Source organism: Lolium rigidum, chromosome 2 (assembly GCF_022539505.1).
Source record: "Lolium rigidum isolate FL_2022 chromosome 2, APGP_CSIRO_Lrig_0.1, whole genome shotgun sequence".
Lineage (NCBI taxonomy): Eukaryota > Viridiplantae > Streptophyta > Magnoliopsida > Poales > Poaceae > Lolium > Lolium rigidum.
This window is the reverse complement of record NC_061509.1, coordinates 281,521,746-281,536,497: the sequence shown is the minus strand read 5'-3', so window position 1 is coordinate 281,536,497 and position 14,752 is coordinate 281,521,746. Positions and strand designations below refer to the sequence as shown.

The following is a 14,752-nucleotide window of genomic DNA, read 5'->3' as shown; positions in this document are numbered from 1 at the left end:
AGGTTCCCTCTGTTCTTGCTGCTCGTGGTCCTCCTGTTTCGTCGCGCTCTCTAGCACCGCCACTGCTCTCTGCCCCGCCGACCCAGGGTCACAGCCAGCCTCAGCAGCCTCGTGGTCCTCGTCCTCCTTGTGCTCACTGTGGCAAGCCTGGACATGATGTTTCTGGCTGCTGGACGAGGCATCCTCACCTCCGTCAGCAGTATCTTGCTCGTCGACAGGGTGGTTCATCTGGCTCTTCTGCTGTTGCTTCGGGCTCTCCTGTCTGGCTGCGGCTGTCCGATCGAGGATATTCTCCGTGGTCTTCGTGGTCCGCTTGCTGCTACGAGGCTCTTCCTCGTCGGGTGCTCGCTGGTTCCGTGTCTAGCTCTTCGGGCACGGCGCGACCACCACCTTCTACACGGTCGAGTACGTCATCCCCGTGGTATCCGGATTCCGGAGCTTCTTTTCATATGACTTCGAGTCTTCTATCCTTTACGCTCTTCGCTCTTTTTTTTCTCTCGTCCAGTGTTATCACGGCTGATGGTACCTCTCTTCCTGTTTCTAGTCGAGGCACTCTTTCTACTTCCTCCTTTATCGTTCACGATGTTTCTCATGTTCCCAGTCTTAAGATGAATCTTTTCTCTGCTAGTCAGCTTACTGATTCTGGTTGTCGTGTCATCCTTGATGCTGATTCTTGTGCTGTTCAGGACCGTCGTACCCAGGCTCTGGTTGGAGCTGGCCCTCGCAGCATTGAGTCTCCGGGACTATGGGAGTTAGACTGGCTTCGCGTTCCCTCCACTGCTACTTCCTCGCCAGCTCTCCTGCGGTTGTCGTTCTGTCCATCGGCTCTTTTCAGCAGTGGCATCATCGGCTGGGTCATCTTTGTGGCTCCCGTTTATCGTCATTAGTTCGTCGTGGCCTTACGGGGTCTGTCTCGGGAGATGTGTCTTTACATTCGTGTCGGGGTTGTAGGTTAGGTAAACGGATTCAGCTTCCCTATCCTACTAGTGCGTACGTATCTCGGCGACCTTTTGATTTAGTTCATTCGGATGTTTGGGGTCCGGCTCCCTTTCCTTCGAAAGGGGGTCATCGATACTATATTTTGTTTATTGATGATTTTTCACGATACACCTGGTTGTTCTTTATGCGCTCTCGCAGTGAGGTGCTTTCTATTTATCAGCGTTTTGCAGCCATGGTTCGTACTCAGTATTCCACGCCTATTCGTGTGTTTCGTGCTGACTCCGCGAGCGAGTATATCTCCCGGCACTCGCGTGGTGTTCTTGCTGAGCAGGGTACCCTTGCGCAGTTCTCGTGTCCCGGCGCCCATGCTCAGAATGGTGTCGCCGAGCGTAAGCATCGTCATCTTCTTGAGTCTTCTCGTGCTATGATGATTGCTTCCTCTCTTCCGCCGCATTTTTGGGCTGAGGCTGTCGCTACATCGACTTACCTCATTAACATTCAGCCTTCTGCTGCTCTGAAGGGTGGTGTTCCTCTTGAGCGTCTCTCTGGTACTTGCCCAGACTACTCGCATCTTCGTTCCTTTGGTTGTGTTTGCTATGTCCTTCTTCCTCCTCGCGAACGCACCAAACTCACCGCTCAGTCTGTTGAGTGTGTTTTTCTCGGCTATAGTGATGAGCATAAGGGCTATCGCTGTTGGGATCCCGTTGGTCGTCGGATGCGCATCTCTCGTGATGTCACGTTTGATGAGACGCGTCCTTTCTATCCTCGTCCCACCTCCGGTACTTACCCGGTGGATGATCTCTCTTTTCTTATTTTTCTCGACACACCTCTCGCTGTTTCTTCTCATCCTACTCCTCATCCCGATGCGCCTCCTGTGCCTTCGGCACCGTTTTCTCCTCCGTCTAGTTCCCCTAGTTCTCCTCGTTCTCCCGCTTCGGACATTTCTTCCGCTGATCCTTCTTCCTCCTCCTCGATGAGTTGTCTTCTGGTGATGAGCACCGCTCTTCACGGCCTGTTCGTCTGCGTCGTGCTCCCAACCGTTACTCCCCTAGTCAGTACGGTCTCTCTGTTCTCTCTGAGCCGACTTCTTATCGGGATGCCGTGTGCCACCCTGAATGGCAGCTTGCCATGGCTGAGGAGATCGCTGCGCTTGAGCGCACTGGCACATGGGATCTTGTTTCTCCTCCTTCCGGTGTTCGTCCCATCACATGTAAGTGGGTCTATAAAATTAAGACCCGCTCTGATGGATCTATTCAGCGCTATAAAGCGCGTCTTGTGGCTCGTGGTTTTCAGCAGGAGCAAGGCCGTGACTATGATGAGACTTTTGCTCCTGTGGCTCATATGACCACTGTGCGTACTCTTCTTGCTGTTGCTTCTGTTCGACGCTGGTCTGTGTCCCAGCTTGATGTTCAGAATGCCTTTCTTAATGGCGAGTTGAGTGAGGAGGTTTATATGCAGCCTCCTTCTGGATATTCTGTTCCCGACGGGATGGTTTGTCGTCTTCGACGCTCCCTTTATGGCCTCAAACAGGCCCCTCGTGCCTGGTTTGAGCGCTTTGCCTCTGTTGTGATTGCTGCTGGTTTCTCTCCTAGTCTTCATGATCCGGCGCTCTTTGTTCATACTTCTACTCGTGGTCGCACTCTTCTCCTTCTATATGTTGATGATATGATCATTACTGGTGATGATCCTGAGTATATTGCCTTTGTCAAGGCCCGTCTCCGTGATCAGTTTCTTATGACTGATCTCGGTCCTCTTCGCTATTTTCTTGGGATTGAGATTTCCTCCACTTCTGATGGCTTTTCCATTTCTCAGGAAAAGTATATTCAGGATCTTCTTGTTCGTGCTGCTCTTGTGGATGAGCGCACTGTTGAGACTCCTATGGAGCTTAATGTTAAGCTTCGCTCTTCTGATGGTGATCCTCTTTCTGATCCCACTCGTTATCGACATCTTGTTGGGAGTCTTGTTTATCTTGCTGTCACTCGACCTGATATCTCTTATCCTGTTCATATTCTGAGTCAGTTTGTCTCAGCTCCTACTTCTGTTCATTACAGTCATCTTCTTCGTGTCCTTCGTTATCTTCGTGGCACGATGACTCGTCGTCTATTCTTTCCCAGCTCCGAGTTCTCTCCGGCTCCGAGTGCTACTACGATGCTACGTGGGCGAGTGATCCTACGGATCGTCGTTCCCTTTCCGCTTCCTGTGTATTTCTTGGTGGTTCGCTTGTTGCTTGGAAGACGAAGAAACATGTAGCGGTTTCTCGTTCGAGTGTTGAGGCTGAGCTGCGGGCTATGGCTTCGGTGATTGCTGAGGTGACACTGGTTACGATGGTTGCTTGCAGATTTTGGGGTCTCGTTACGACACCCACTCCACTTTTGTCGGACGATACAGGTGCTATCGGTATTGCACGTGATCCGGTCAAGCATGAGCTGACCAAGCATATTGGTGTTGATGCTTTCTATACACGTGCTCGGGTACGGGATCGGGTTGTTGCGCCTCATTATGTGCCTTCGAGTTGCGGGTGAGACTTCTTCACAAAGGCACGAGACTCGCGCACAACATGATTTCTTTCTCTCCAAACTCAGTATTGTGGATCCACCATGAGTTTGAGGGGGGGTGTTAGAGCTATATTTGTATATTGTATTTCCCCACTTGTTAGGGGGTTTTCCTGTATATTTCCACCTGTACATGTACTACATATTGTGGCCTTTGGCCCCTGAGGAATACAAGCTGTCTATTCCTATCAGGTGCTTCCTTCTAGCTTTGTTTCTTCCTGTGGTGGCTGCTCGGGTAGACGATGACCTTAGTGATCATAGCGTTTGTGCTTTTCTCTTTGGTTTGTAAGCTGTGTATGCCTTGTTGCACTCTGTGTCTGCCGTTTTGGCTTTATTAATTTAAAGCTGGGCCTTTGACCTTATGTTTATATCTAGTTATCAAAATACAAACAGAGCAATTGCTAGAGCTAAGCAATGGCTGGCTATTAAAAGGCCATAGACCTAAAAGGAGAAAGCAAGATGATGTAAGGTTACCGAAATCTCTCAACCAAAGAATTGAGGCTAGCATAAGACTTTCTAGGAGCCTTGTGCAGAAGGAGAGACATCTCTTCCTTGAACTTTCTTCTACATCTGGAGAGGCTTGGTGGGTTGTATTGTACCTCTTAGACTGTCATCAAGAACATGAAAGAACTAGTGTAAGAACATAAGCAAAGACTGAAAATTGTTGTCTTGGGAATTCATTTAAGGAAGTTACTTGTGTTAGGTTTCGCATTCTCCATCAATAAGACTAGCTAGGGAAGGTGGTATACCAGTTCGTGTGCAGAACTCGTATAACGGTCATGCACATCGATGAGCTGGTGATGCTGCTGCGACTGCACATTACAATGAAGAGTTGTTGTGTCCACGCCGCGCTGCGAAGCTGCAGCTAGAAATCAAGACCACGAGCACCGCGGAGGAGCTTGAATTTCATCTTCGTCCTCGTCTTGAACTTGCCCACCACCAATGGGCAGGCCACCGCGCTCCGCACGGAAGCGGACAGCGACAAAGGGACGGCCGGGGAGGATGGGCGCTCGGAAGAAGAATATGATTTTAATTTCAGGTTAGAAGGACCAAAACGATAAACAAATGAAAAAATGCATACAACTGATGGTCCAACCTATTTGATGTGAGAGGGGGAGTACCAAAATAAGGTCTTTCTACATAACTAACCCGTCCGTCCCATTAAAATTGTCTGGAGTTTGTCAAAATTCAGATTTATCTTGAATTTGGTGAGACGGAGGTAGTATATACATTTGCTGGTAGAGTATAAAATGTTGTTGAACGACTCTTCCCTTGTGTGTGCACTCAAGAATAAGGATCATGGCGGTCGCCATGCCATCCTATTCGGAGGCGAAAGCCATGGAGGATGAACCGATGGTAAGCAGCACCAGCAGCAGCAAGGTAGTTTTCGTGACGGGAGCAGGAGAGTTGATCGGTTCATGGTTGATGAAGGAGCCTCTAGAGATCCAGATCCCGGTAAATAATTAGGAGCTAGCAGGCGTTTCTGAGATAAGGATCCTGCAGGTGACTGATTCGTGTGTAACCCTACATGCCGAACACGCGCGATGCATGTAGCAGCTGTGAGATCCACCCATGTGCCAAATAATCCAATGTTGCTGGGCACGTAAGGGCATCTCCAACTCGTTTTAGGCTATTTGTGGACGGCGGACACACGGACACGGTCCACGTCCGCGTGACCGTTTGGGTTGCACGCTGCGCCCAACGGCGGAGGCAGCAAATCTATACCTACTAATAAAGGAAGTAAGGTTTCTCCCCAATTTTTTCGTCGGTTTTTCTATTACCCCTAACTTCCTGTGAAAATTACGGCTGCTACCACCGCTTAAGTCATCGAAAGAAAACGGTTCGCAAGGTCCCGTCGCGGTTGTCCCTTGTCCGTGGCCCTTTCTCCAGGGTGCTGCTGTATGCCGAGCTGGTCGGCGCGGAAGCGGTCGCCGCACACCCCCCGCGCCCGGATTACTAAACTGGGCCGCAGCCCGCAGCCCAACATCAGGTAAGCCGGTTTTTTCTTTTTCGTCTTTTTTTTCTGTTGTCTGTTTTCTTTTTTAAAAGAATCTTTTTTTAAAATCTGAACATTTGTAAAATTTTAAAAAATTCAAATTAAAAATAAATCACTTTTTAAAAAATCTGAACATTTTAAGATTTCAACATTTTTTAATTTGAACAAAAATGTATTTTTTTTCTATGAACAATTTCCGAATTTGAACATTTCTAAATTTGAACAAAATTTATATTTGAACAATTTTCGAATCTGAACGATTTTCATATTAGAACAATTTTCAAATTTGAACAAAATTCAAATTTGAACAAATTTCGAATATGAACAATTTTCATATTTGAACAAATTTTGAATTTAAACAGTTTTCATATTTGAACAGTTTTCGAATTTTAGTAATTCTCAAATTTGAAGTTTTTCAAATTTAAACATTTTTCGAATATAGACTTTTCTAATTTGAACAAAAGAAAGAATAAACAGAAAGAAAAAGAAAATAAAACAGAAAACGGAAAAAGAAAAAAAGAAAAAGAAAAGAGAAAACGAAAGCGAAAAAGTTAAATGGGCCAGGCCCAATACCCGACCAGGGGTGTGCGGCAACCCGCATCGGCACCGATCTGGTCGGTGTATAGGACTGGCCCTTTCTCCAGGCAAACCCTATACACCGACCAGGTCGGTGCGTACCGCGCGCGGGCAGTACGGGCCGCCCCAGTTCGGTGCGGGCTGCCTCCTTTTTCGTTTTTTCTTTTCTTTTTTGTTTCTTCTTTCCTGTTTCTTTTTTTCCTGTTTTCTTTTTTCGGTTTTCTGTTTATGTTTTTCTTTTGTTTTTTTCTGTTTCCTTTTTGTTACTTTTATTTTTCAGATTCGAAAAGTACAAATATTTTAAAAAATCAAATTAAAAAATTTGAACAAAATTTATATTTGAACAAATTTTCGAATCTGAACGATTTTCGTATTAGAACAATTTTCAAATTTGAACAAAATTCAAATTTGAACAAATTTCGAATATGAACAATTTTCATATTTGAACAAATTTTGAATTTAAACAGTTTTCATATTTGAACAGTTTTCGAATTTCAGTAATTCTCAAATTTGAAGTTTTTCAAATTTAAACATTTTTTGAATATAGACTTTTCTAATTTGAACAAAAGAAAGAATAAATAGAAAGAAAAAGAAAATAAAACAGAAAACGGAAAAAGAAAAAAAGAAAAAGAAAAGAGAAAACGAAAGCGAAAAAGTTAAATGGGCCAGGCCCAATACCCGACCAGGGGTGTGCGGCAACCCGCATCGGCACCGACCTGGTCGGTGTATAGGACTGGCCCTTTCTCCAGGCAAACCCTATACACCGACCAGGTCGGTGCGTACCGCGCGCCGCACAGCCCGCGCGCGGTACGGGCCGGCCCAGTTCGGTGCGGGCTGCCTCCTTTTTCGTTTTTTCTTTTCTTTTTTGTTTCTTCTTTTCTGTTTCTTTTTTTCCTGTTTTCTTTTTTCTGTTTTCTGTTTATGTTTTTCTTTTGTTTTTTTATGTTTCCTTTTTGTTACTTTTATTTTTTAGATTCGAAAAGTACAAATATTTTAAAAAAATCAAATTAAAAAATGTTCAAATATAAAAATGTTCAAATTCGGGAAATGTTCAAATTAAAAAATGTTCAAGCTTACAAAAAATTAACTTAAAATTTGTTCAAATAAAAAATGTTATTTTAAAATTTGTTCAAACTAAAAAAATGTTTACTTTAAAATTTGTTCAAACTAAAAATGTTTAAACAAAATGTTCAAATTTGAAAATCGTTCAATTTTAAGAAACGTTCAAATATGAAAACCGTTCAAACGTGAAAAATGTTTATATTTTACAACGATTTTTTTAAGAAATAAACAAAATTAAAAAATGTTCAAATTTGAAATATGTTCATATTCGAAAATGTTTAAATTTTGAAAAAAAATATTTTTTGTATTTGAACGGTTTTCAAATTTGAACGTTTTAAAATTTGAATATTTTTTAAATTTTGAACAATTTTCAATTTTGAAAAAAAAACTGAATTTGAACTATTTTCAAATTTGAACAAAAATAAAAATAAACAGAAAATAAACAAAAATTAAAAATAAAAATAAACAAAAAGAAACAGAAAATAAAAAAGAAAAACGAAAGAAAAAAGAAAAAAGAAACAGAAAACAGAATCGTTTCAAATTTAAAAATCGTTCATATTTTCTTTCTTCTTTTCTGTTTCTTTTTTTCCTGTTTTCTTTTTTCTGTTTTCTGTTTACGTTTTTCTTTTGTTTTTTTCTGTTTCCTTTTTGTTACTTTTATTTTTCAGATTCGAAAAGTAGAAATATTTTAAAAAAATCAAATTAAAAAATGTTCAAATATAAAAATGTTCAAATTCGGGAAATGTTCAAATTAAAAAATGTTCAAGCTTACAAAAAATTAATTTAAAATTTGTTCAAATAAAAAATGTTATTTTAAAATTTGTTCAAACTAAAAAAATGTTTACTTTAAAATTTGTTCAAACTAAAAATGTTTAAACTGAGAAAATGTTCAAATTTGAAAATCGTTCAATTTTAAGAAACGTTCAAATATGAAAACCGTTCAAACGTGAAAAATGTTCATATTTTACAACGATTTTTTTAAGAAATAAACAAAATTAAAAAATGTTCAAATTTGAAATATGTTCATATTCGAAAATGTTTAAATTTTGAAAAAAACAAAAAAAAAATCTGAACATTTTTTAAAAATATTCAGAAATTTCAAATCTGAACATACTGAAAAAAGATTCATAAGTCAATTCCGGAAAAAAAAAATCGATACAAGCAGCGAACCCGAAACACCAGGGGTTCGCGATAATGGGCCAAGCCCATGTCCGGCCGGGGGTGTGCGGCGGCTACACTCGCGCCGACCAGGTCGGTGTAAAGGAGGGCCCCTTTCTCCATCCTACCGCCCCTGTGCGTAGTGTTAATGGCCGTGCATCGTCCGTCGCCTCGTTGATTGGGCCCAGAAGCCTACATCATATCGATTAGAAACAAAACATATTCCAACGGATGCAAGACTTGGATTCAATTACGTAAGTGCTAGCTCCATGTTAAAACAAGCTACGTAAGTGTTGGTTTACCAGCCAGATACTAGTTTTTATTCCATTTTTTAAACGTGTGCCTACAACAGAAAGATCACTCTTATCTTCGGCCCTCGCTCCACACAGCCGGCGTGCACATGCACGCATGGTTGTTCTATAAACGCTCATATATAGGTATCGACCAACTCGATGGCGAGTCCAGAATCGATCGACTTCTGTGAGGGTTTCTCCGTGAGGGTCGACAAGGATGACGTCTGCGAAATCCTACCTAGACTCCATTATCGCCAAGGTGGACTGAAGCGATCACATGCTATATTGCTGCATTCGCTACGAGTGCAGCAATGGCCCAAGAGGGAAGATATCTTCTACCACAAGCGGGAAGCCATGGGGCGGTGCTAACTTTCGAAATCGAGCACGGACAAGGTGATCTCAACCATCATACTGCCGCCTGGTGAGCACGCCCTTTCAAAGCTGGGTGGATACACGGGGCAACTATGTATCTGCACGCGGGACCGGTAGCAAGCAAAACATCCTTGCTTTGGGCCCTCATGGCTGTTAAGCTTCATGCACTAGCCACTTGAACCAAAAGTCCGAACTGATGGAAAGGGCTAGGCAATCCACATATACACTTCACAACACCCCCACTCGCGTGTGACGGGAGAAGAGAAACTCAACACGTGAAAGAAGAAGAGCACACCGAAACAGCGGTGGCTAAAGAAGAGGCAACAAAGAATTTTGAGCTTAATTGCGAAAACCATGTGAAAGCTAGGATTTGAACTCGAGACCTGGGCTTTGATACCATGTTAAGCTTCATGCACTAGCCACTTGAACCAAAAGTCCGAACTGATGGAAAGGGCTAGGCAATCCACATATACACTTCACAACAATGGCTACCGGCATGCATGGATGTACATCTCCGGCAGGTGTTTGAAGCTATTTTACAAACCCAATTCTTTTCAGGGAATCCAAGCATCCACACAACAAAGCACTACTTATAAAGCGAGATTTATTTGCAAAAGGAATCCTAATACTCACAACTGGTTGGAGAGTAATTTAAAAGAATGGTTTTGTTCAAAGGTTCCGTGCCCTCAAGAGTGCTGCGAGACATTTGAAAAAAATGGATGATTTGTAAGTTCTTTCCATGCGAGTTAATTGTAGTTTTTATTAGAATATATTTGTACCAAGAAAATTAGAATCATACTGTTATTGAGATATTGTGCGGCCATTTATTTGTATTTTTGGAAATTTTGTTACATGGGGTAAGGAAAACATGAGAAAGCCTTGTGCCTCTCTATGACATAGATATTTTCCATACAATTTTATACATATGAACGGTTGCTCAAAAGGTATACTTCTTTGATTTAATTGAGTTTGATTTATTGTGCGGCCGTAGCAACGCACGGGTTTTGTACTAGTATAACAAAATAAAAGTAAATAAAAAGGAAAAAAGTAAATAACAAAAAAGTAAATTTAAACTAGGGGTTCATTAAACTTAGCCCTATTTTGGGCAATTTTTACACAAAAGAAAGCCCTATATGGGCTTTAAACTACAAAAAGCAAACCCTAGGCCAGGGTTCGGGACCACGGTGGCCGCCGGTGCGCAGTACTACTCCCAGTAGTACTCGTCGTCGTCGTCATCGATGAGGACGATGCCCCCCGGCGGCGACGCGCTGTTCCGGCTGGACACGCCGGAGGGCACCGGGGACTCCGGCCAGGTCGACCACTTCACCCTTTCCCAGGCGGAGTGCGGGTCCGGAGGGCTCGCCGGCCTGCGCAGGCGTGCCCTCCGTGCGGACTCCTTCCGGAGCTGCTCCGCCGATGCGGCCTGTAGCTCCGCCTCTTGCCGGAGCGCGGCCCGGAGCTCATCCTCCACCCGGAGCGCGGCCCGGCGCTCCTCCTCCTCCCGGAGCGCCGCCTGGCGCGTGGCCTCCTCCTCCTGGCGAGCCATCTCGAGGAAGGCCCACGCCTCCGCCTGGGCGTCCTCCTGGGCCTTCCTGGCCATCTCCTCCAGCGCGGAGGCGCGCAGCGTCTCGGCGAGGTACGACCATTTGGCCAGGTCCTCGAGGTCGCTGAGCTCGCGGGACGCCGCGAGCGCCGCCTGCAGCTCTTGGTCGTCCTTCTCCTGGGGCACAGGCTGGGGCTGGGGCTGTGGCGTGCGCGGCTGCGCGCGAGGCCGCGCCGTCGCCGACGTGAAGCACGTGCACCAGCGCGCATCGTGCTCCACCTCGAACCACAAGTCCCAGTTGAGACTTGTGTTGCCGAAGGCGGGGTGCTTCCGGAGGTCCACCAGCAGCTGCGCGCGGCGCCTCCGGATCTCCGCGATGCGGGCGCGGCCGGAGCCCAGGATCAGCGGCACCGGAACCCGATCTGGGCTCAGGTGCCAGCCGTGGGGGAGGTGCATGCCCCCCCCCCCCACGACATTGGGACGCCGGCATCCCAGAACTTATGTGCCACCGCTACGGTGACGTAGATCCGTTCGCGGATGGGAGGTGCTGGTGGCCCCATCTCGAACGGCGCCGGCGCGATTCGCCGGCTGCTGCCGGCCTCGTGGTCATTGGCGGGGTACCGCCTGGATAGGGACAGTCCCCCTCCCCACAGTCCACATTTAATAGGACTGGGGCACCGACAGCTGGGCCAGCCACACGGACCAGGCGGACACGCGAGGACGCCGCGTGCCATCCGTGGCCACGCAAACCTGGCCCAGATTTGGGCCGGGTTTGCGTCGTTTCGGACGCCGCGGCCATCCGCATTTGCGGTGCGTCGCCGCGTTAGACCGCTTATTTGTCCGGCTGGACCCATCCGGACGGGATGGATCGTCGCGTTGGAGATGCCCTTAAGCACATGCATGGGGGAGACCACGATGCTCCTGATAGAGGTAGATGTAGCCGGTAGGTGAGATGAGTTCCTGCCTCGGCTATTCCGCTGCTGGCGCGGGTAGGTGAGACGAGAGCAAAGCGGCGTCCCCACCCCCGCGCATCGCAGCTACTATAAGACCGACCCCAAATTGCACGACAACCGACCCAACCAGAGGTAGTAGATCCACAAACACTCCCCCCTCATAGGCTCACACCAAGCATGGCAGACCATCAATCCTTGAGCAAAGAGATCGACCAGCCTGAAGCCACTCGACCTGACGTCCAAGACCTTGTAGCTAGTCTTCCCAGGAGGGATGGATGGTCCACGACGCCACTCACGCTCTACAACAACTACTGGCTCAGATCACACATGGTTGCCAAATTCATGCTCGTGAGGGACAACTTCAAGCCCCGCCGCGACGACGTCGTCCTCGCCACGCACCCCAAGAGCGGCACCACCTGGCTCAAGTCCCTCGCCTTCACCATCTTCAACCGCTCCCGCTTCACCTTCGCCAACACTCCTCTGCTCAAAAGCAACCCGCAGCTCGTCGTGCCCTTCATCGGAACCACGGATGGAGAGCTCGACCACCTCGAGACGCTGCCGTCGCCGAGGCTGCTCTCCACGCACCTGCCGCTATCGCTGCTCCCGCCCGCCATCTCCACCGTCGGCTGCAAAGTCGTCTACCTCTGCCGGGAGCCAAAGGATTCGTCTGTGTCAAGGTGGCACTTCGAGAACAAGATCGCTACAGGGGCTCCGGTCAGCCTCGACGACGCGTTCCACCTCTTCTGCCAAGGGGTGTCACCCTTCGGCCCTTTCTGGGATCACTATCTTGAGTACTGGAAAGAAAGCTTGGCGAGGCCGCACGAGGTGATGTTTCTCAGGTACGAAGAGATCGTGTCTGACCCGCTCAAGGTCGTTAGGAAGCTCGCCACCTTCCTCGGCGTCCCCTTCACCGAGGAGGAGGAGGAGAGCGGAGTCGCCGAGGAGATTGTGAGCTTCTGCAGCTTCGAATCTCTTCGCAATCTCGACGTTAACAAAACAGCTGCCGGCGTTGAGCGTGCGGGAGGTAAGCTTTTCCTCCAAGGGTCTGCGCTGTTCAGGAAAGGCAAGGTTGGTGACTGGGTGAACCACATGAGCAAAGACATGGGAGAAGCAATGGATCGCCTCGTCCAGGACAAGTTCAAAGGGTCTGGGCTAGAGTTCTGAGATGCGGTCTTATTTGTGTGTGCCAGCTAGTGTGAGTGAGTGCGCATGATACTGGTGTACTCCTGAGTTATTTGCAGTGCCTGAATCCATCTCTGTTTTCACCAAAGATGCACTTCCTCCATTAATAAAGTGTCGCAAGGTGGTTTGTGGAGAATTAGCTCACCTAGCTGAGCATTAGAAAGTCCCTAAAAGAATGTGAAACATCTGAGCTAATTCTAAGCTAGCTGACGTCATACAACGATTTTTTTTTATTAGAGTTGAAATTGAAGTGACCGCTGCTATTGCTGCTACAACCTACAATTCCGTGAAGAACGCTTGTTTTCTTTCTTTGTTTGGAACCAATCTAGCGGTGCCAAGCTCCTTAGGGCATCTCAACGCGGCGATCCATCCCGCGCCCGCGCGTCTGGATGGATTGAACCGGATAAAAATCCGGCCCAGCGCGCGGACCCATCCCAAAAACGGATGGCCGCGGCGTCGCGACGACCCAAACCTGGTCCAAATCTAGGACGAGTTTGTGTGGCCGCGGATACCGATGGCTGGCCGCTCGCGTCCGCCCCTTGTCCGCCCCTGGCCTGCGTGTCATAGGGAGAAAGATTTTTTTCCATTAAAAAGGTAGCCATTACATTTTTTTAATCTACTACTAGTACACTAATACGTACGGGGCCGGCGGCCTCGCCAGCGACTCGCCACCGACTCACCGCCGGGGCCGTGGATTTCACTCGACGCTGGCGGCCTGTACGTGTGAGGATTCCACTCCAGCTTACCAGCTGGGTGGCTCGGCGGCGGCCCTCTTCCGGCGTTCCCCTGCGGCCGCCCTCCTCCGCTCCGTTCTCGCGCCTAGGGCGCCCTCGCGTTCCGCCTCCTGCGGCGGCACCATCCGCTTCCCACACAGCTCCAGCTCCTGCAGGGCGGCGCGTTCCGCAGCGGTCCATGCCTCGAGGCGGACACGGCCGGCCGCCTGTGCCTCGTGGTTCTCGTTCCGACGGCGCATGCGCTCTTGTCGGCCGCGCTCCGCCGATGCAGCAGCCTCCCGGGCGCGCCGCTTGGGCGAGGGGAGCTGGATGAGGTGGCGGGCTGCTCGCATAAAGAGGAGCAGGTCCTTCTGGCCAAGGAGGTCGCCTAATCGGCGGCGGCCGGCCCGGCAGGTGGCCTCGTGCTCCTTCGTCACGCGCGTGAGGTCGGTGAGACGCTCCTCGATGGCGGCGTTGATGTTCGCCAGCGCGAGGTCCTCCGCGTCGACGGGCTCCTCCTCCGCATTCTCGTGCCAGCCGGCCGCAGGCGCCTCCACCATCTCTGCGTCCTCTTCCTTCTTCGCCGCCCCCTCGGCAGCGACACGGAGCGCCTCATTGTCGAAGACCCAACGCGCGTCCGCCCGCTCCTCCACCTCTGTTCGCGGGAACCTGGCCCGGGCGGCGAGGGAGAGCTTGGCCCACGTGGCCTGCAGGGTGCGCGGCATGGCGAGGGCGCCGGAGAAGGAAGAGGGGGAGAGGATGGTGGAGCGGGTGTGAGATCTGTGAGGCCGCCGCTGTCTTTTATAGCAGGCGGCCTTGGGCGGGAAACTTGGGCGCGAGCGCGCGCCCATGGCCTTTTCACGCGCGCGGGAACCTTGGTGCGCGCGGGAAATTTCTCGCGTGCTCCCGCCCGCCATTGCTGTCCCGTCGAGGCCTGCCATGGCGCAGCACCGCGCAAGGAAGACGAACCACGTGGCGGTCGTTTGGGCCGCCGCGTTGGGCGCATCGTGCGACCCAAATGGACACGCGGACGCAGTCCGCTGTCCGAGTGTTCGCGCGGCCACCCAAACGGCCTAAAACGTACGGCCCAGTGCGTCCGTTTGGGTCGCCGGGTTGGAGATGCCCTTAAATCATCTTTCTTTATTTGGAACCAATCTAGCGGTGTCCAAGCACCTTAAAGCATCTTCTGTCACGTCCCCCGTAGTGGGCCTTAAAACATGCCAAATTGATCGAATGGGGACCTCGCCGCCTCGCGTTGCTTTTGGGGCGCGTCCTTTCCCAGCCAAGTCCCCTAAAACCACCCCTAAATATAATTCAAATAGTTAATATTTAAAAGAAATTGTTTCCGCCGAAGTCGTTGCGATCAAAGTAGCCGCGATCAAAGTACTGGACACGGTCATATTATAGACCAGG

The 14,752-nt window shown here is 48.7% G+C and overlaps 1 protein-coding gene across 1 annotated transcript; it reads left to right on the top strand.

Annotated features, from left to right (window-relative positions):
- The first annotated feature begins 11,621 nt into the window (after window positions 1-11,621).
- On the top strand, window positions 11,622-12,608 carry LOC124691042 (cytosolic sulfotransferase 15-like). The gene has a single exon (XM_047224329.1). It carries the CDS (start codon window positions 11,622-11,624, stop codon window positions 12,606-12,608), a length of 987 nt encoding a protein of 328 aa, XP_047080285.1.
- Window positions 12,609-14,752: the final 2,144 nt, after the last annotated feature.

What these genes read in the sequence shown, in the direction of transcription:
- LOC124691042 (XM_047224329.1), top strand. Translation starts at nt 11,622, where the DNA reads ATGGCAGACCATCAATCCTTGAGCAAAGAGATCGACCAGCCTGAAGCC.